Source organism: Hylaeus volcanicus, chromosome 7 (genome assembly GCF_026283585.1).
Source record: "Hylaeus volcanicus isolate JK05 chromosome 7, UHH_iyHylVolc1.0_haploid, whole genome shotgun sequence".
NCBI lineage: Eukaryota > Metazoa > Arthropoda > Insecta > Hymenoptera > Colletidae > Hylaeus > Hylaeus volcanicus.
The window spans coordinates 15,238,535-15,261,535 of NC_071982.1; the positions used below are offsets into that span (position 1 = coordinate 15,238,535).

At 41.6% G+C, this 23,001-nt stretch overlaps 1 protein-coding gene across 1 annotated transcript in view; it reads left to right on the top strand.

The window, feature by feature from the left end:
• LOC128879647 (netrin-3-like) overlaps positions 1–23,001 on the top strand; it is a 78,238-nt gene that overhangs the window by 47,923 nt on the left and 7,314 nt on the right. The window contains exon 3 of the mRNA XM_054128980.1: positions 22,766–22,915. Coding sequence (XP_053984955.1) covers positions 22,766–22,915 — 150 coding nt within the window. The remainder of the gene's footprint in view (positions 1–22,765; positions 22,916–23,001) is intronic.

A 23,001-nucleotide genomic window follows, 5' to 3' on the forward strand; every position in this document is an offset into this window, starting at 1 on the left:
ACGGTACTGTTAGAAAGAGTCTACCAACCGAGCTCTACCGCCCCCCCCTCCGCCCCCTCCTATCTCGAGACATTCGATTTATGTAGGTTTGTCTAGGGCCAGCAAACCACCGCGAGGATAACGATCTCCTGGCGCGAGAAAGCATGTTGGAACATATTCATGCTCGCGCGATGGTACACCATGCACCGCCGTGCATCCGTATGTACATGGTCGCGTACTACATTCCATTCGTGTGATTGTAACAGTGGATTTGTTGTCTAGTTCTCCGCGACTCCATACCTCCCCCGCGCCTACTAAATTAACAGCCGTTGGGCGCGACTGCTTCCACTCGTTGAAAAATTAGAAATTTCTAAAAGTTCGTACGCTGCTCTTTTCCAACCTTTCTGAATACCTTCCCTAAATATGTCGCAATGGTGTCTCGTTGTCAGACTCGCATATCGATCGATATCGTCGCATCGGCAACTGACCTCGGCGTAAGACCGACACTGTCCATGTTTGCTGCTCGTATTTCCCCGAAACGAAAGAACGAAAAGGCGCGTGTCGCGATGACAGAGGAACCGCGATTAAACGCGTTCGGAGGTAAGAACTCACGGTACCAGATATGGCGCAATGGTGGCTTCCTTGCGGTCGGTTGCCAGTGTCTCTGGCTCGCATATAAAACACAAGTGTCGTGCCGAGGGCTTGCGCGTGCTCTCGCCGCGAAGATAACGAACAGTCTGTATTCTCGTTAGCAGCCATGGCAGCCGTTAAGATAACAACGAGACACGACACTCACCGCGAGCCCTCGGCACGAAAAGAAGATTTAAAGTCGTCTTAGGATAGCAGAACTTTCATAAATTAGTACCTAGAGCGAAGAAGCCACCATCGACGCGAGCCGTTGCGTGGGACGGTTACGTACGTACGTCGTGTGTCGTTTCGTTTTCTCGACGCTATGAAACCGTAACCTTCGGGCTTTCGCCAGGAATTAAATTCAAGGGAAGGAGAACCAACGACGTCGAGGAGAGGTAATTATCGCGACGGTAACTAGTTTAATGTTCGAGAGATTTTATAATGCCGCGGGGAACTACGTGTTTAACGCGAACGACACGTAACGTGATACGTTTTACGAGAGTGAGATGAGGGGAGGGTGGTGGAAAAATTCCGGAACGCGAGTTTCGAATAGTTTAGAAGGTAAAATTTTAGGAAGATCACCAACTTTAGATTTCGTAACTGTTGGAAGAAAAAATAATAGACGAAAGTGGGCCCGTACGGTAGGAAGTATAACGAGGCAAAATTACGTGAAATTGATGTAGACTGTTTAAATTAGCCGCGTATTGTACGAATGCGAAGTTGAACGAACGAGACGAGTGCGGACGAGAGAGAGAGGGAGAAAGTGTGTATATAAACAAGCGAAATGCCGAGCAACGGCAGAATAAGAATAAGAACAAGAGTAAGAATAAGAATCGAGAGAAATAAAGTGAATTTGTAACGTACGTGGTTTCTGATTTGGAAAGAGTTTTTTTATATCCTTCGTGATAAGTTTATAATTACAACATTGAAGGAAACCGATATGAAATCGTTGCCGATACGATATAAATTAATGCATCCACGTTCTTAACCATTAATTACGTTCGTTATTCTTTGGAAAAATTCCCGATATAATATTCTATGGAGATTATAGAACAACGTAGACGACCGTGCGAATAGGTGTGAATTAGAGCCCCAACACGACCATTTGGCAGATCCTCGACGTTGGTTGTTGACGCAAGAATTAACACAACCATAATTCCCGTCGTAAGACGCGGAGAAACGGTTACCCCGAAGGATTCCCGGCAAAAGTGTAGCGATTAGTAAACGTTGGAAAGAGCCGAGTAAACAGGGAGCAAGAAAAGATCCCTCGCACTCGGAGACGGCAGAGCACGCTCTCGGAGAGAATGTATTTTAAAAGGGGGAAAAATGAAGTGCAGTCGAGAGGGGATGCATCTCCGAAAGTCATTCGCCCTCTTTTCGCGTGGTCTGCGCGGCGTCGCGTCGCGCCGCGTCGGAACGTTGGCGTTGCATCGAGTGCTCGCGTCATTTCCACGGTTAGTGAACTTCGAATGGCTCCCTAGGCGAGCCCTCTCAATTTTGCGCCCGGGGCTTTCCGGTACACGCGAAACACGGCCCTGTCGGTTCGTAGGTGACGGCAGCTCGGACAACTGCTCTGTTCGTTTCGAGATTTCTACCGCGACGCAAATTAAGGGGGTATCTTGAATTAGGAGCTCTAAAAAAAAAGCGGTTTTTCTTAGTTCACATAGAAGAAAAATGTACGAAAATGAAAATTTCTTTGTTTTTTTTTGTGTCAAACAAAAATTACGACTTGCATCCATCTCGTATGAGCGAAGAGAACCTATTTCACGCATGCGCGGGAAAATTCACTGCCGTATCGTACATACTTTTCAGTGCCACTTGTTATGTACTAAAACAACGAACGTTAACGATCTAGGTATAGTGTTCTGGGTACAGTATAGATATCTGTGGTTGGTACATGGGTACTGTCAGGCCGTGCAACTGCTGCTCGTTTCGAGATTTCTACCGCGACAAACGACGGACCCGTTGCTTTCTCTCTTTCCTCTTTTGATTGCCTTCTCTCCTCTTGTTGAGCTTTGCCCGCGTCCCCTCCCCGTCCCCCTCGCCGCGGTGAATTGCCCGGGAAATTTGTTGCCTCGTCAACGAACCAACAGCCGTATCTAATGTCGCTGCGAGGTCATCCGTGGATGTGGATGCCCCGTGTCGAACGCGTGGCATTTTTCCAATTCGAGACCGTTGGTGTTTCGTTACACCAGTTACGATATTAAACATTTTTCTGGACCCTCAATGATTATGGCTGGCAATAGCTTTGCGAGACTCGATGCGTTTGAAACTGAGACTCCCGTGGTAAAGTATTCCGTGAAATGTTAGTAGATATGGACGTTAGAATGTATCTGTATAGGAGAAGTTTAGTAGCAATCCGTCTATTATCATTTTTCCTTTGATAATTGAAAAGTATGTACACACTATTTTGGTACAGGTCCCAACCTGATGGACATTTCAGTGTATCTATATTATTCACACTGTCCAATAGAATTTTGCTCGTTATTATTGTCAGGTTATGCATATAGATACATTGTAACAAAGATTAGATTGAGAACTTGAAATATTGATATTTTAATGTTCTAAAATGATGAATAAATCAATTGTATCGAATACACAAGGGACAGAATAAATTTTACAAGTTTTTTGACTAAAGAGTTAGAAACGAATGAATATAAACACACAGAATCAATTTCTAATTTTAATGATTAGAGAGTGAAAGCATCGGGAGCATTGAAAATTTCACTTTTTGCATTACTCCTTTGCACTTCTCCCTTTTCTTTAAATTTTCATCTAGTCCAGCGCCGAAATATGCTCCTCGTGGAACAGCCTGTATGTGCACACAGTGGCTGGTAATATTAGAAGCTTCCCCTGTTTGTACAGCACGCGTGGTCATGCCGGAACGATACGTTTCAACTGTATCCTACCCCGAAAGCTTCACCCTGTGTTTATTTTAAACCCGATGACACCCTCCGGCAAGGGTTGCCTCTCAAACAGAATCGGTCACCGAGACATTCCCGCCCTACCTCTGGCCAATCTTACCGCTCTTTCCAATTTGCCAAAACGCTGCCATCCGTACCAACAATTTCTCAAATATCAAATTAGAAGATTTATAACTTTACCGTTGCAACTACTGTGACTCTCGATGAAACGTTCGAACCACCGACCATAATTACGTATGAATGGATATTAAACAGTGGCAAAACGTGGTCACTAATAACCTTGAAAGGTGCATGCGACTTTGAACACATAATTAAAAAAAAAAAAGAAAGAAAGAAAGAAAAAGAAGAAAAGAAAACAGGAATTCATCGAACAACCAAGAACTCCCACCGTACAGAAGCAGATAAAACATGTCTGTTGCGATTAGCGAAGACACAGTCGAAGGACGAGAAGAAAGAGGAGCCTGGAGAGACGTACGAGGTATTCAAGCTCGAAAAAGAGAAAGAATGGAATGACCATAGATGAGAGAAGTGGAAGACGACGAAACAGAGTCGATGCTGAAGCCAAGTGAGCAAAGTATCGTTTGAAAGCGGTGGCCCGTGGAAAGAGGCGAAGGAGGAGAAAAGAAAACGATAGCAAAAGGCGGTGAAGTAGAGAAAGAAAAGGAAAGATGTAAAGAGTGTCTATGGCGAAGAGGAGGATGGGGCGTGAGAGACTAATAGTGCTGATCCCACCGCAAGCACCGCTGGTTTAAGACCCGACTAAGTGCCGGATAATGAATATGCTAACGTGTGCCGAGTACGCGAGGAAAGCTTTGCACTTGGTATCGGGTTCAAGCACCTTCCGCCTACTGTGTGTGTGCACTGTGCGGTTCTAGGCCTTTTCCAAAGCTTTTCGCGAGCCTGCAACTGACTGGGGGACATCCATGGGACGTCGTGAATTCGTGTGGCTATTTAAACGTTTATTCCGTGGGTAAGACGAATTACTACTTCGAAGCTTTTGTACTGTTTGGTCTTGGTACTCGTCAAGTTCATTGCCAAAGTTTACAACGTTACGTCGTGCAATGAAAAGTATTTAATTTGAATTACTGGAATAATTTTGATAGTAAACCCCGATGGAACGAAAGCTTCCAGGATTGCGATTTTTCTTATCCAGAGAATAAACGTCTAAATCCTCATGGCAAATCCCTGACAACATAGACGTGACGTCCCCTTGTAAGACTACAATTCAATTCTGAACTGACATTCGATTAAAACCGAATAATAGGAGCCAGACGTTCCTCATAATAATAGCTCCGTTTTTTCTTCGGTTGACCCGAAAACGACAAGTGTCGTCGACGCTGGGATATGTCGTTTACTTGAAACGCGTTCCACGGATCAAATCGCTCGTTAAATCGCGGTATCTCGATTGCTCGAGGAAGATTTAATTAACGAACGACTAATATTCCTTGCGATGACGCAGCGGGAGCGAGTGGGATCCTCATTAGGTCAACTCCTAATCCATTGAAAAATTGCCGTAAGTTACTTGGTTCAATGATTTTTCAAATCTGTTTATTCCCTATTCTTTACTAAATTTTACTTAAACTATTGAGGTACAAACGAAACAGAAAACGCCACAGACGGGTACAAACGATTCTAAAGAATAGGGAAAAAACAGATTTCAAAAATCTCCATGTCGGATGCTGATCGTTTTTTTAATTTTTTTTTTATTTATTAATTGACGAAGGTATAAACGAATCTATTGGTGGTACAATCAAGTACAAACGAAATACTATCATTTTCCATAAAAAGAAAATTGATTTTTGAAAAGTCGGGTGCCAGGTTCACATAGCTCGAATGGTTCGCCCAATTTCAAAAATTGTTAACTAAACCAAACTAAACCAACTAAACCAAATTTTTAACTAAATCGAATTCGACTTGCTACGGTATCGACTCCTTGTCTGAAAGCTTATCGAAAAGAATACGTGCTACATTGTATACAATTATAATAATTTTCTTTGAGAGAAGTTGTCTTTTTTTCGTGAAGAGGCGAGCGAGACGCAGTTGGCATGATCGATCGTCTAGACAGCATGAAACGAGACAAAGAAGTCAAGTGCACTCGAATTCGCTAGCCCTCGTTAGCCTTTGTTCGGATAAATACACGGTACGCATGTAATTACGCGCGAGCATCCAATTTCGTTTGCATTTAGTCGAAATGCTTCACTTTCCCTTGTGCCAGAATGTTTCAACGTTTCCATTTCATGGAAAAGGACGGTCCATTGAGGGCGAGGAGGGGAGACACGCAATAATACACAATAACAATAGGAAGAATACCATTCGTTAAAAAGAAGAATTAATTTCCAAACGTATTTGTTGTTTATTAATCTTACTGTTTTATTTTTAATTTCAACCATCTTGAAAGGGATGCTACCTGCTGCTTTCTTACAGCAAGAAAATGCTTTCCTAGAATGCATGCAATCCCCACCCACTGCAGGAAGGATCACACGAACGCAATTTGGCAGTTGCTATCTCCGCGATAACAAGATTGGCAAGAAAATTTAATTTGTCGCGCCCTTTGACCCGATTCCGTGTTTGGACAGGCCGTTGGGGCCAGGATTGCAGCGCGGAGAATATTCCAAGTAGAAAAGTAGCAACCTACACTGACAAACTTCTTCCAATTCATGACTAAGAAACATGGTTTTATCGTGAATACGAATTAACGACACGGTACCCTACCACTGTTTTAGCTATTCGACGGGGATTATTAATTTTAAACGCGGAACGCTTAGGAAGATGATAGATAAAATCGACAGTGAAAAGTTACCGAACGGTTCGAGTAAAATGGCGCGCGCTGCGGGTATTACCCTTTGCACTCCGTCAGGCCAGCTGTATCAAGCCAGAGTCTGGACTCCAAATACTCGAACGAGCCCTATTATACGTAACGAAATAAACATACTACGCAACAAAATTATCGCAACGAAATAATACCAATTTCACCATATTTTGCCATGTGTTGCTACCTGGCAGCGACCATCTACGTTGCTGACTACTAGTGGCATATTGAAGACATCTACTACTATTTTCCATTAGAATATTTCAAATATCTACTACTATTTTCTATTAGAATATTTCAAATATCTACAATTATTATTTGGAACATCTGTTGTATTATTTGGATTTTCGTTGTATCGAGACAATTTTGTTTCTTACTTTGTAGGTAATCGTCTGTACTTTAGAAAAAAAAGTTAACAACAAATCGATGCGAGTCGATGCTGCATCTCCGTTAATCGCTATAATATCAGGGGGGCCAGAAAGTAATGTCGTTTCTTTTCCATTAAATTCAAACGAATAAATTTATAATATGTTTTTATTTTTAATCAATTATATAATTGTTCTCGTTATCGATAACCTTCTGTTAAATGTTATATTTTTATTTTTATACAAAGCTACCTCGAGTACCTAACAAATATATTAAAATAAGCCAATATGGGTATATAAGGATAGAATTAAGAGAAATAATGTGGAAGTTAGTGATACAGTTTGAAGTTATAAACCAAATATCAAACTAATGGATCAAGTGAAGGATGTAATGTGAAAGAGAGCATTAAGGACCACCTTTCACCTCGATTCCTTTTCTAACGCAACGATCGCCCGATTGCGCAACGCGAGACGAAACAACGTGCCGAGGGAGGAGATAAAAAGAAGAAGAATCGGAAGGAACGCTCGCTTATACACCTGGCAACAGGACATTCGGCCGGATGTAACCTTCGGGGTGTGTAACACTGGCAAAAACGAAGATAGAATCATAATGTACGCGCAAGGGGTCGAGAAAAAGGAGAGAAAGGTAGCGAGATACGAGAGGAGTAAAGAGCACAATACCTGCAGCCGAGGTGCAACTTGCAGACTCACCTTTGTTTGAACACGCAGGACTCTCCTTTCTTTCTTTTTTCCTCTCTACCCCACCACCACCACCCCCCTCTCTCGCTCTCTCTCTCTCTCTCTCTTACTATTTATCTTTTATACCGTCCTTTCGAGGCCCTTCGTTCCTTCCTAACTGCATGCTTCTACGTTATAGGTGCGCATGTGTTCGCATACCCCGAGGGTTACGTTAGATTTATGCGTACGCGTGTGTACCCGTTCAAATGAAATTCATACACGCACGGTGTAGATTTTTCCATCGAAAAATTATTATTGGAAGATTTATTTTCGACTGTTGCTCAAAAAGGTGTTGACGACGAGCTAGATAAGTCGAGACACAGTACCTTTTGTTGAGTGAATTAATCACGGGAGCTGTCGTTCTAGTTGTCGGTATGGTGACCTTTCTGACGTCATTAATTGTAAAAATTCGACCCGCCGGTTGAGCTTGTTTCCACACGTAATTATCGCCCGAGACGTCTTGTTCTATAAGTAGGCACAATAAACACTCGCGTACTCCAAGAACACACTAAGCTAATCTGTAATGTAACTGAGCTGTCACGAATGGGAATTCAAGAAAACTTGAGTCAAATTTAGATTGTATTAAAATTATATTAACATTGCTTTTAGACCATATTATAATACATATATAATCTAAGAACAACATAATTTGTGAAAAGTGAAAAGAATGTTCTCTACCAATCAGAAGCGAGTCACGAGTGATTCAAAAATTGCAGTTCACGCCATCTCTAGTATCGAACATATATCCGTGGTCTTGAATCGTTGTGACAGTTCGCCACGCGTCGCCACGGGACTCGCGAAAGGGTTCTCGCTCTCAGATATCGCGTTTCGTCCCATTATACCTCCCTATGCATTCATTACCAACTTTCTCACTCTCTCTCCGTCTTCCTCGAGCATGATACGCCAGAGACCAAAGGCCTCGATCCCTTCTCGCTCGTCAACGTCTCGTATTCCACATACTCCACGCTCGTCCAATCAAAACTATGCGAGCGATGACGTCTTCATTCATGAGAGTCCCGGGATCCGAAACCCTCATCTCGCCTTCCTTTTTTCTCGCTTGCTAATTGATCCAAAGTGGCTTGCCGAACGTTCCTTCTCCTCCGGTACCGACACTTTCCAAAGGGAAATAAAAATCCTGTGACATCCGACATCTGGAAATAGTGGATGGCTACTTTTCATTCAGGAGAGGTCGTGAATAAAAGTGGTGAACTTATTATAGCGACAGGTGTGCGGAAATGTTTGGGTGATCGGCTTGAAGGTGGGTAATGTCTAATTTTCTTTTTTTGGAAAAAGTACAAATCTACTTGGAGAATTGGTCATATTCAAACATAGATACTGATGTTGAATAGATAAAGACTGTATAAGGAGTCCTAATTGTGTAGTGTAGAAGTATTATCAAAATTCCGAGCTTGAAGTTATGAATGTTTCTACCACTCGCGGCGCAAGTGAGCACAGAGTACGATATACAGGGTGTCCCAAAAATGTTGGAGGTCCTTAGAAGGGGTGGTTCGGGAGGTGATTTGAAACAACTTTTTCCTTAGCGAAAATATTGTCCGAGGCTTCGTTGAGGAGATATTAACGGAAAACATTAACCAATCAGAACGCGAGTATGCCGGTGGAGCGCTCGCGATAGCGTATGAGCGCGGCCGCCTAGCGCGTAGCCACGCCTACTGCGGGCGCTCCAACGGTATACTCGTGCTCCGATTGGTCAGTGTTTTCCGTTAATATCTCCTCAACGAAGCCTCGAACAACATTTTCGCTAAGGAAAAAGTTGTTTCAAATCACCTTCCGAACCACACATTTCAAGGTGTTACAACATTTTTGGGACACCCTGTATATGTCGCAGGGAAATGATAAAAATAGAGATTTGATCAAATCCCTTGACTGTTTTAGTGAAAAGATGGAACAATATTGTTTAGATATTAAAAGTATTAATTTAGTAAATCATGCGTTATTAAGTGTAGAGTAGGTAATACAACAATAGTCGTAAAAAACGTTTCACTTTAATTGTGCCGAATAAACTAGCAATAACTTTAAATTGAATAACTCTATTTCTGCATTCCCCCTGCAACTATTGAAAGTTACACTTCTTGTCAGCTCGATGAAAGGAACAACGCAGTTTCTCGCATGCATCGAGCCTTAAAACACTCTAAACGCGCTTAAACTGGGAATTACGTAGGCTGTCAAGAGGTTAACCCCAAACGGTGCATATTTACACGCGGTATAGTTCTCTTAATTATTCCTGAATTACGACTTCGTGACACGTACTCAAGAGTTTGGTAACGTGAATATTTAACCGCGGACGCGTTACGATTTTAAGATCTCGCGTCATAACGAATTGAAAGTGCTCGTACCAACACGGTTGTATGTCGAGATATAAATTTAACGTGTTTAAACGCTCGCAGAGAAGTTACTCTCATGGATAAAATGAAATGTTGGGATAAATTGTGTGTCCTTTCTGAGTTTTCCTCTTTCCATGTTCTTCTTCGGTCTGTGCTAAATACAAGTATTTAATTTGTATGGTATTGGACCATTTTATGTAGTAGCTTTTGAACTTTAATGTCGTGAATAAAATATGTAATATAATTCATTTCTCACCTTTCCATGTACTTTTTCAACGAACTTTTGAATTATTCTTTCGCGTTGCGCAGGAATTAAATAATACCAAAAAATTGTGTATTTATTAATTTAAGAAAATCATAGGTTGGAAAAATCTTTACGTTAACCAGTATCATCGACTGGTTAAGTGCAAACAGATTCCAGTTAGAGATATTGGAGTATTCCTAAATATTTGCCTTGCCTACACCTGTAACACGTTGAAACGTTTACGGGATGTTTATTGGTCTTAAAAGCGGTAGGCAAGTTCAACATACAAAGGAGGATGACGAATATCTCTCGTTATAGCGTATTTATCTGGTCAATATTAGCGAACCTAAGTCGTGTCTCGTCTCACGTTCGTCGAAAATATTATTACACTGATTCACCATTAAGACTAATTGCTATTTCAGTGTGGTAGTCGATACAGAACGATATAGGTGGCAGCATCCATCGATAACGTCTCGCACGAATAATGAAATATTATCAACAGAAATTAAATACTTTTATTTAACACAGACCGAAGAAAAACATGGAAAGAGGAATTCTTTTTCTTTTCATTGAAAAATGTGCGATAGGTCTAAATTTTACCTCGTTAAACCGTTACATTGTCCATCCAACAGGAATCGAAATCGAAGTAATAAGTCTCGTTGAAAGTTGGAAGACACCTGCGATCCTCCCAGACCCTAATCAACTCGCTTCCATCTAGATGATCTTCTTCGAAACACTGTCGAGTCCTGTTTCTCCAGAATCTAGAACACAACGGGTTAAATCATTGCAGGAAAAAGCAACGTTTCCTCGCGGAACGTTAATTAATTCGTTCCTCGAGGTTCGCGATACTTGGAGTCTCGTTGCTCGATGATCGATCGACTGTCAAGTGTCTGCGTGGATTAAACGACCTAAATATCCTCGAGAGAGCGGTCTCGTGGTTCTGTAAATCGTCTTGCTTGGCGATTGACCCTTTTAGAGCTCAAGTTCGAGACGCGAAAGAATTCCATTAATATCCACTTCGATGAGCAAACTGACTAAATTGAAGCGGACAAATTCGAACGATCCGCGATCGCGCGTTTTATTTAAGAACGTTGTTCGCTTATGGGGATCACCGTTACAGCGAACGTCTTTAGCGATCGCACAGATTACGGAACATGAAACGAGAAAGTTTTTTAATGTTGCAATCGAGTCGTAGCGTTTATTTTGCCCAAGTAACCGAACGTTCCTACGATACTTCGCCAATCACTGAAATTTCCGGCAGGCATACCTAAATTCTATATGAGAATCTAATTGAAAATCGGGAAAGATGGCTCGCAGATGTCGTTTCTGAAATATCGATCGAACGAAGGGCGGGGGAATGAAAAGGCGTTTCTGGCTCGCGAATTCAATTCACAGCGGGCAAATCTACGTACAATTTTCTACGTGAAATAGGTGCAAAGCTGAAATTCAAACAGGGGCTGGGGGAAATCACGTAGGAAGAAGACAGGATGGTGGGAATCGGGAGCGATTGGAAATTCTAGCGCCGCTCTTCGTTGGAGTAACTGCCGAACGGAAGTGCTCGTTACACCGTTCCTCCTGGAAAGTTACCTTTGAGTCACTTTTGCTTATTTTCGGGAAATTCCGGACTGTTGACCGACTACGTAATCACGAATCAAGGACTAAAGGTTAAGTTTTCGGTGGAAGTTAATTTGCATTCCCTTACAAGGAATACGTACGTACATTGAAATATATTTGTTACGTGTTTTTGAAGTGGCTATTAATGGGATCCACCTGTGCAACGTTTAATTTTCAAGGGAATTTTCAAGAATTTTTTGTAGGAAAAGTACTAGTGCAATTATGATAATTTTTTTTTATTTGGTAGATCGACGCTTTAACATTAATTTTTGATTTTATCACAATGTTTCGATATGTGGATATTCCTAGACGGCGCTTTAACCAGACCACTTAAAAGTAGAAGAGTCATTCGGCGAGCAGGATTTGATCGTAGGTACTCGATCATCTGAAACAAAAAAGTAAAATATCGCCTTCTTTATAATTACATTTAGAATGTACTGGCGATAAGATATTCACAGAATTTTGAAAATTGTTGATTGGGTGGCGTATAAACTAAAAAATGATATTTTAAGGTATCTTTTCCCCTATCTAATGGCTAATAGACGTTGGAAAAAAATTTGTTTGAAAATTGTAGAAAAAAAATTTCATCCCGATTCCATGTAATGGATTTTGCGCAATCCTCCTCGCCATTTCCAAAAACGTGGTTTCGAGAAAAACGCGTTTAAAGTTTCGTACGAAAGTAGTACGACGCTGAGCCGGGCACGTTTGGGGTTCGAAAAATAATGAACCAAGCAGAATTTTATAAAATGCCTCTGTGACAGTCGTTGTAATATCTCCTAGATGATAAATATGTAGACAAAAAAGTTTTGATTTTCTGAAAATCTTACACAGGTGGACCCCCTTAATGGCCGATAGTATACTTATACTCGCTAATAAAAGGAAAGAAAGTTTTGGCCTCGATAGTACTATAAAACTCGATAAAACTATCATGGGTCCGCAGCACCCAGCTTCCAAAGTTTCGAGTCTGGACATCGTCACGAGCTCTCCTCCCAAACGAAACTATAAACGTTCGTCAGTGAGATACACTGGACGATTCCGAAACACATGCATCATCGAAAGAATCCTGTCGGTGGGTGGGTAAAGCGCAGTATCTGCTCAAAAGGCTCGCGTCAGTTATCGGTTTACACGGAACTCTTCACCCTTCACGGTGCCAGGCTTGCATGTAGCTCAAGTTACGTCTTTCACACTTTCGGGGACCTTCGTGTTCCCCTTCAGACGTTTCATTTTTTGTCACTCCGGTCGACTTGACGCGTCGAAATATTCTGGAAGACTGGCAAACACGAAGACTGATCGTCGATGCTTTGTTCTTAGCCAATTATTGCTACTGCGACGCGAGAAATATTGTTTAAATACGTGGATCGATTTCAGATTTTTCAAACTGGGTTCGTTGAAGTAGAATGGTGGCTATTTTATCTGTCGAACTCGGAAGCATTTGAATTTTGAACATTCTTGCATTCCTCGTGTTTCCATTAGCAAATATAAATGTATAAACGTTCACGGTATATTTATCATCGTCTCAATTGGTCAAATGGAGGCTACATGTATTAATTTGAGTTTGAATATTACTCGGTACACTAATATTTAACGTAGAATGTCATTCCGGGCCGTCGATTAATTCTGATTTAATTTTATTGTTTCAGGTACGTAGGAACAAGATCTCATTGGGTTTTCTAGTTTTATTTCTGCCACAATAAACGCTTACTACCGAACCTGGTGAGTGATTTTGTTGCTATTATTATTTTTATGCTTTGGGTTATCCAAATATGAACACTTCGCTTCCAAGAATCTCACTTCCTATTTAAAATATCATTCTATTTAATATACTCCATTTTATGCTTCAGATTGTCAAAATGGAAATATTTTATTTGCCAAAATTTCACTTTCTATTTAAACCCAACCATCCTTGATGGTGTCTAGCCTTTGAAAAAATCCAAGAAACTACCTTCCTACCACTTACTTTTTGAAACTACCTTCGATCAACAACGACGAAGACAAGGTTCTTTTTCCTAATATCTTACCGATGAAGCGAACCAACGATCGTTGATCTATGTAGGTAACGAGGAAGGAATAAAGGTCATCGTACAAGACGCGAGCGGAGTTTTAAGGGCACTGACCAGCCGAGTTGTATCGCGCTTGCAATTGTCCTGGCGCGCGCGCTTATGCGTGCGTTGGCCTTAATTCGATGCCCGTTTATGGTGACTCACTTTCTCGTACGCCATTCGTGTACCCTGAGACGCGCAAATATTATTACTCTAATAGACAGCGGTAACCTTTGCGCGCCCTTGCGTGTTAATTCCTTCCGCAGTGATTTTTAATGAGAAAACAATGTCTCGAGAGGGTCGACGATGGTTAATCGAACCGATGAACAAAACTCGAGACCACCCTTGCGATCGTGGCTATTTATTGAACGGCAATCACTCGACTCAACGGCGCGATCCAATCCGATTCTAGAGTGATTAGAGCCGTGATTTAGAGCCGCGTGGTAATTGTACCGCGTTGCGTAACTTTGGCTTTAATTCCTACCGTTACTATTATTATATTTGTATTGTCCATGGATACCGAGCAAGATTCGACAGAGTTGAACCGAGTCGTTTTCGTTTCGAAGTGGCGATAAGTTCGATTTTAAGGTCGGTTTTAAGCGAGTTAATCTAGAAACGTGTAGAACGACGGCGATCGTCGAGTCCCCTCGTTGATCACTCGAGAATCTCGAGATGCATCGTCCGGCTGAAAATTTGCATGCAAGAGTGCACCCTAAAAGGGGGCGCACTTCGCATCCTCCGCTACTCGACGACCATTCTTCCGCGCGATCTATAGTTGTACGTATAGTTGTGACCGCGATGGTACCCACCTGTAGCGGTAGTATGCGGCAAGGACTGGTCCGGGACCATCTTATGTAAACACACTCGCGTGAGGAGAGCCTCTTAACGGCCACGGGGACCTGTGCAGATCCACGGCACCGACGCATTATGCACTCGATTCTCTTCGCAAAGTTGCATCTTCGCGTGCTGGTCGTTATATCGCAGGAATGCCCGCGTCTCTCCTCTTCCAGTCCGAGGTGCGATTTTTCCGAGAATGTGAAAACAGTGCTTGTAACTCGTGGAACGTAGCTTATTAGCATTCCTCCGAGTCCTGGTCAGAGATCGACGAGAGCTGACGAAACTTGGATAACTTGGAGGACGCTATATTACGCTATATAATACTGTATTGTACTATATCGTGCCGTATTATGATTTGTTCTTTTCTATTACGATGTATCAGGCTGTATTATTCTGTGTTATCCTGTATTACACTATAACCAGCTGCATCCCGCGGTTTCACCCGTGTGGAATACTATTTATTTCATGTCCTTCGCATTCGACCACGTCGAATCGTTCCTTCGTGAATCAGTAGATGATTGTCTTTTGTTTCCCGTAACTCAGATGTTTCGATCGATATTTCCGATAGCTGAACCCCGCAAGTTTCAACCCTTAATCCTTTCCTATTCCTTGTATATTCCTATTCATCGTAAAGGAAACCGCTGTGCAAAATTTCAGCTTTCTAGGTTCAAGGGTTTAGCCTGGACGTTGAGTGTAATCAGTCAGGGCTTCATTCTTATATACAAAATGTATCGTCTTGTATATAAAAGATAACCTAGATTATTCTTTATTCTTCTGCGTAATGTCTCTCAATTTTGCCCGCTACATCTGTTCGAAGAAACTCGTTCTTGGATCGGCTGTTCTATTATGGACTACGTAGTTAATCACTTCTTTTTCTCGAGCGACCACTTCGACGCGGGAATCGATCGACGAAGAGAATGGAACGGCGATACGGATTGCTCAACGCCTGCGTTTACGCTTGACATTTATCGGAAGCGACATTTGCGTTATATATTTTTCTTCATGTCGGAGAGGTTAAGCTCTCCATTACTCAAGAAATAAGCCGTGTACAAATTGGCGACCCGAGAGTTATGGAAGGTCGCGTCTGTAGGCAGCCTGGAAACTGATCGAACCCGGCTGAGGATCTCGAACTTACTGTAAGACTATCGTGAAACTAGTAGGAGTCTGCCGAAATGGTATGTTATAACTAGACTGCGAATCTTTACGCAAAATAAAATGTTCGCGAACATGCCTACAAAAATTGTACCTAAATAGGAATTTATTTTATTCTGCAAATATTATAACACGAACTTTACTTTGAATCTTTTTTATATTCTTGCATGTTGTTTGCATTTGGTAGTTTCTTGTGCATTCAAATTTCCTACAAATGGATAAAGATCAGATAAAACGTAATACAGCATGATACATTGCAATCCAGAATAATACAAGACAATATAAATTAGGTTATTACATCATAATATATCACAATACAGCGTTATACAGAAAAATACAGCGTAACGACGAATTTTTAAAGCACAACACAGCATATTACAGTATAATGCTACATCATGCCGTATTCTGCTATATTGCACTAGCAGAACTTGCTATATTATATCATATTATTTCATGTCCTGCTGTATTATGCTGTGTAAGATTGTATATTATACTATGCCAGTTGCGTTATTCCGTATTTATACTGACCTATAGGCCAACTCGTATCGCACAATCTCTTCATTTTACATCTTCTTCACTTTATAGTACCAAATCTCCAGACATATTGCGTCCATATTTCTTTCATCGAACAGACCGTATGCGCACGAGGGAAAGAAAGAGGAAAAAAAATTCAGTTCGAATTATGATTCGAAAATTGTTCGCGACGGGTCCTGATTAGGGGAGCGGGGAGGAGATGGGGAGTGGGTTAGAGGCATAAGACGGTACCGAATCGAAAGGAGGTGCCGTTTTCGTCGTGACGGGAATACATCAACCGTTTTCCAGGAGCGTGTCTCGAATTGAACGTAAAGCTTTTTCTCGCCCTCTGCCGTCGAGAAAATCCAGCTTAAACCGAAAGAAGAGGAACAATTTGGTCCCGTTACAAACGGCGAATGCGAAACATGTTCTCCTTTCAAACTAGCTACTCCCCCCATCCCTCCCTCCCTCCCTCTGCCCTCCTATATTCTTTTTATATTTCGATGCACCGGTGGTATATCGTAACTCGAGAGTCGTTGCATTCGTTCGAATCGTTCATTGAGCTAATATTCATTCGTTCCAATAATATTCATTCGTATTTGGTAAACTATATGGGCTTTCACAAATAAGATACGTGTAACAGGTAAAATATTTATAAAAACGTACAGAGTAGTACTATGTATTAAAAATCTGGCTATAATTTCGAAGAATTTCTTCATTGAAAAGTATTTTCGGTGCGCGCCATGTGCCGAAGGCTAAACGAGGGAAACCAAATCTGGGACCGGATGTTGTTGATATCCAGCAGTTTGTCGGAACGGAGGGTGCTGTGATCTTAGGAGTCTGAAGAAGGACGTAGGTAGAGAGTAACCATCAAACGACCCACGTGCTACCTGCTGCGAGCAAAAACAAGTGGGCGATTTCAGTATGCAAATTCGTTGCCAGATTTATCCCGTCTTTCTTTACGGGGAAAAAAAAATCGAAACTCCGTCGTCACGTTTTGCGTTATTTTTAAGGGAACAAGCATTGGCGAGTATCGGCGCACCACGGAAACAAATTAATGATTAATTGGTTAATTGATCATTTGTTTGCCGAATATTTCGAGTGGAATCTGTTTTTATTTAAAACTAGAATTCGTGACTGGTTCGTAAACTGTTTTCTATTGGATGTGTACCTAACCTGATGGACAGTACATTGGTTTTTATGTATATACAACCAACCAGTGACTAAAATTTCATTTACTTTCAAAGATGTCGAACATTTCGCGTCGGTTCACGTTTTCGGAGATTTCGATCGCCCTGAATCGCTGCTTTGCATCCCTTTTAGATACAGCATTGCTCGAAAACTGTCGATGAACGACGAGAATCGACCGTTTTCGATCTTCGTGCGCCTATGCGTCGCGAATCGCGGCTTAAAGAAAGTAAAAGAAGGCTGAAAAGATATTCATAAATTCAACTTACCGGGCCAGTCTTACAAGAGTACGCGCGTATTTATATCCGTGTACCTACATAAAATTGTTAAGGCGCTTTAAGCCGATTATCAGGGAGGGTCAAGTCGATCTTGCTAGGTTTCCTTCTCGTTGTCCCCTCGCTTTCTATCGGTGCTTTTTTTAGGCGTTAAAAAAGTTATGCTTCATTAACGAATTGAGTGGGTCAACAAACTTGCAGGGAGGCTTTAAAGAGTTGCGCGGAGCGACTTCGAGCTATCGAAGCCAGCCAATGTCGATCGAATAAATGTGATAGAGAAAGAAAGTGATGCACAGATGACCGAATTATTCGTTCATATTTGGTTATTTTAGAGATCATTGTTTACTCCATTTCTGTTTATTAGGCGTAGAAATTGATTCTGTATTTTTATATTCGACTATTTGTTACTTAAAGCACCATCCTTCTAATATTCGGTATAATGAAATTGAAAATATATAGAGTGTCTCAAAAATGTTGGAGGTCCTTGAAAGGGATGGAAAGGGATTTGAAGCAACTTTTTCCTTAGCGAAAATGTTGTCCGAGGCTTCGTTAAGGAGATATTAACAGAAAAGCCCGACCAATCAGAGCGCGAGTATGCCGGTGGTGTCCGCAGTAGTATAGGCTCGCATTAGGCGGCCGCGATCTGATTGGTCGGGCGTTTCTCTTAATATCTCCTTAACGAAACCTCGGACAACGTTTTCGCTAAGGAAACAGTTGCTTCAAATCACCACCCGAACTACCCCTTTCAAGGACCTCCAGCATGTTTGGGACACCCTGTATATAACTCTGAGTCTCAACCCGATGGTCTTTACAAATTGATTTCTCCATCTGATATTTTCTACGTTTCGAATATAAACATGACAGTGACGCATAGAAATCCATGGAAATTTTTCAAATACTGTACCACAATCAGCACTCTCGAGCAAAAAAATTGCACCAGGTTTCCAATTTACTATTGACCGTCCGATCAATTCGTTTACGGTTGTGCCGTTCGCAAGGCAGACTATCTATCAATCTGTTATTGATACATCGAATATCCAATGAAGCAATTATCATAAAATGCTAGGAAATTTCTTCGTTATTTACCAAACCTGTCGGCGAAGAGTGATCGAGCGGTGTCGTTGACTGATCGGTTTTTCGTACGTCTAGGAAGCTGATAATCTCGGCGGATAAAACTGCTTCTACTCCGTCAGTCGTGACAATGAAAAAATAATTAAATTTCTCGAACCTGAGCTCGCTCTCGTAGCCCTTCCTCGATTAGAGGCGACGCAGCTTCGGTTTCGGAGATCGAACAAAGCCTCTTTGAGCTATGATCAGAGCTGATGGTTCAAAGAAACCGCTCCTCGATCAAACAACACCCAAAACACCTGGATTTTCACAAACCATTTCCTGCTTCTTCCAGGAGAATCGAGAAAAAGAAGAATCCTCGTAGCAAGAGGGAATTTCTTTGGAAAGGTGGTTCAGAGAGGGATGAGGGTAACAGAGGGGGAACTGTTCGGGCTTCGATGGATCGACATTATCGAGCAACCTGCAGCCAGGTTTACTCGAGGGAAATCAGCTTGATAATCCGATTAATAAATTGGCTGGCATCCACGTGCCGCATGTACAGATCGTTGTCCTCCGTTTAATTGACTATCTTTCTCCGCGATCCGTTTATTACTCTCATTGTCGTCCGTTTTGTTCGTACAGGTGCTTTAATCACGCGAACGCTGCAAATTTACGCACCTCGCTCTTTATTGCCGGCGATATCGCCGCCCGGTGTTGCGTGGTTCATTCAGAAATTTAAATGGTTTCTCGATACGTTCTATACTCTTCGCTGAGAGATCGAATAAAATGCAGGACGTGGCTCGGTTAGCTCTTTAAACTTGGTTTAAAAACTGGTCCAGTTTTTGTCAAGTTTTAATATTTATTGGCATAAGAATATTTTATTCTTACGAATTCAGATTCGAGTTTTTTTCAATTTGAACCAAAATGCATTTTAGAAAGTTGCTGGAAATTTTATATGTTATAAATAGACTGCGGATCTTTATGAATTTATGGGAAATTTGAATGTGCAAGAACCTACAAGATGCAAACAGTGTATACAAGAATATAAAAAAGATTGTGAAGTAAAGTTCACGTCATGATATTTGCAGAATAAAATAAATTCCTATTTAGGTTCAATTCTTGTAGACACATTCGCGAAGATTGTATTTTGCATAAAGATCCGCGGTCTAGTTATAAAGACTGACATAAACCATTTAGAAAAAAAAAACATAACAATTATTGACCGCGCCGTTACCGAGATACAATTCGTTAAAGTCTGAAACTGCGAATTTGACTGAATGCGAGTGCACGTGGTAGATATACGTGCGTTCGAAGGATCGAATCCCCGCGAAAACGAGTAAAGTCGCGTTTCGAACTTTCTTTCCCAGCGGTCCCCTCAATTATCAGCATCCATTTAACGCGCGAGCTCTATAGGTCGACCGTAACAAGGCGTAACGCGAGTAAAATGTAAAACAATCCTGATTTACGGCCGGTGTATATACCTCCTTCATCCTCGTGGGTGTTTCGCAGTCATGTTTATATTAGCTAGCAATAAGTGACACGCCGGTATGTCTGTTCATTTTACAGGCGTAAACGTGAGTTACGGTGGTTCGTTGGGCTCCCTGAGCACGCTATTCGGCCGATCGTTCCCCGTGACCCCTTGCGAAACGCGCTCGAGACATTTTGCATCGGGTACGACATCCAACATCGAACTACGAGAAATCCCCGCGTTACGTTCGACGTGTAGCCACGGCGTACATGGGAATTGTTCAAATAATCCAGGCTCGGAAAGCTGCCCGAGCATTTTCCACGTACACGCCCGCTTGTCGTTCGATTTTTTACCTCGGGAAACAACCGAGTCTATTTTATCTTTGCTCGCGCCGTTCTAGGTCGACGGTTGACTCGTGTTGCGCGATTGGAAGGACGCGTAAATTCGATCGCAGAGTTCGATGTATCTTTGCGCTGGTTACAGGGCTGTCTTGACGACATTTTGGGTAATCGGTAATACAACGAAACGTTTATCCTTCTACGCAACGAGGAAAATATCGGAACGAAGAAAACTCTGTCTCTTACTTTGCTACGTTCAGTTTCAGATTTTTTTAGGTCTTTATAACATATTAAATTTTCAGCAACTTTCTAGGTTGCACTTTGATTTATATTAACAAAACTTACGGCGAAAATCTGTACGCTCTATTTAAAGGTCTGTGTTAAAATTACGAAATTTTGGTCAGTAATTTCTACGTTTTTTTAAATGGTTTATTACTTCGGTTTGTATAGCATATGAAATTTCCAGCAACTTTCTAAAATGCATTTTGGTTCAAATTAAGAAAATTCATATCTGCGTCTTCTATGAAAAACTCTGTTAAAATTACAAAATTTTTGTATCGTTTTTCATGAAACGTTCGTGGTCAATTTAAATAAAAATAGACAATTCACATTTGATCAAAGAGAATTGGGAGTCGAGAATTAATTTGCACGGCCAATAATTGATTTCAGAATGTCGTTGGAATCCTTTTCGACTTGGACACGGTTAAAATTCTCGTGATCGTGGTTGGAGAAGCACGTTGGAGAAGCGTGAACCGGTTGTTCGTCCCTTCGGCAGTCTCCTCAAGATTAATCCGTTTCGCGGAAGTGCAAATGGTCACCTCGTACGCCTGTTGTCCAGATTGTATGCGTATCGCCATTGGCCATCGTAACTCATTGTCAATTTACAGTTACTTTTTTCAGATTAGTCTGCATTCGTCTCCTTTGTGTTTGCTCGTAATTACAGTGGAATACATCGTGCACCGATTTCAATTCATATTAAATTAAAATTAAAAGCTCAAATTTTACAGGAGATTTTTTTTATATGTATTCTCAAGGTATCTAGAAGGTGTCTAACAAAAATTAATTGAAAAGTAGTAACGACCTTGATGTATTATTTACTAACAAAATAAAAGAAACTTTCGTAGTATCGCCCCGTACCTAACGATAAGGAGTCAAACGAGAACACGAAATGTAGAGTACAGGATCAGTCCTGTAGGTAAAGCGGTCGGCTCTGGATCCGAAGATCGTGAGTTCCAATCTCCGTGCCTTAGTTTTCATTTAGGACTTCCTACGCTAATTTTGATATCACTTGATATCATGCAAAAGTCTTGTATGCCTTACTATTTCATCAAAAAAAAAAAAAATTCTCTAAAATCGGTTATCAGCTCGAACCAGAATAGCTCCCTTCAGCCAAAAACTGTGCAAGCGTTTTCAGCGTTTCATAACGGTAACAGTTCGGGAAGAATAATTGGTAGCTGCTCCACGGATGTGCAACTAGCTGGTAAAGTGGGTTGCAGCAACGCTTTAAAAATACAGAGACGGTTTTACCGCCAAATAGTAATGCCGCGGATAAGTGGGAGAAGTAGAAGCAAAAAGAAGTGGTACAAGGAGAAGGAAAATAGGAGAGCAGACGAGCAACGCGCGACGGGCAACGAGCAACGAGCAATAGGGGTTTCGAGGGTTCTCTTCCTAGATTTTCGCAGGGATGCACTCGGCTCGAAGTGCAATCGTAATTAACCGCTTTTCAGTGTCTCTCTCGCATGAAAAATACGAGCTTGCATAAGTAAGTGGGCAAAAGGAACGTGTCAAGCTGGCTTTCCTAGCGAACGTTCCTCCCTCAATTTTGCTTTTAGCCCCCTTTCCACCTCGAATCTTCTCTTAATCCCCGGCACGGGTACAAGTACGGAATAACGCTGATCGATAAATAAGCGAGGTGAATTTTAAAGAAACTTTAGGTATGGAAATTAATTCTATGCTTCTGTATTTAATTATCTACAAGTAGCCTTTTTATGCATTCATGACGAGTGAGAATGCAGAAGAATGTTTGAGGATTTGTATAAATCCAAAAATACATATGTATATAATTTAAACACACCTACCTATACGTCCGTGAAAGTATCGAACACCCAAACACCTTCATCGAACCACAAACGTCCAAATTTAAATCTAACGAAGTTCTACGTCACTTTGTGTATCGCACTTTGGCGAATTTAATTTAAAACCGTAACAAAACGTACCTTTTCTTTTTTCACTAACCCCTGAAATTGCATGTTGCGTGTTACAGCGTGTGACTGTCACCCGATCGGAGCCTCCGGGAAAACTTGTAACCAAAGTACCGGTCAATGTCCGTGTAAAGATGGTGTAACCGGTACCACTTGCAACAGATGTGCCAGAGGTTACCAACAGAGCAGATCGCACATTGCACCATGCATCAGTAAGTACTCGACTCCTTCGACTTCCGTATTTCATGTTTATTCTGGAAGGGTGGGGAGGGTGAAGGGTGGAGGGGGAGAAAGAGAC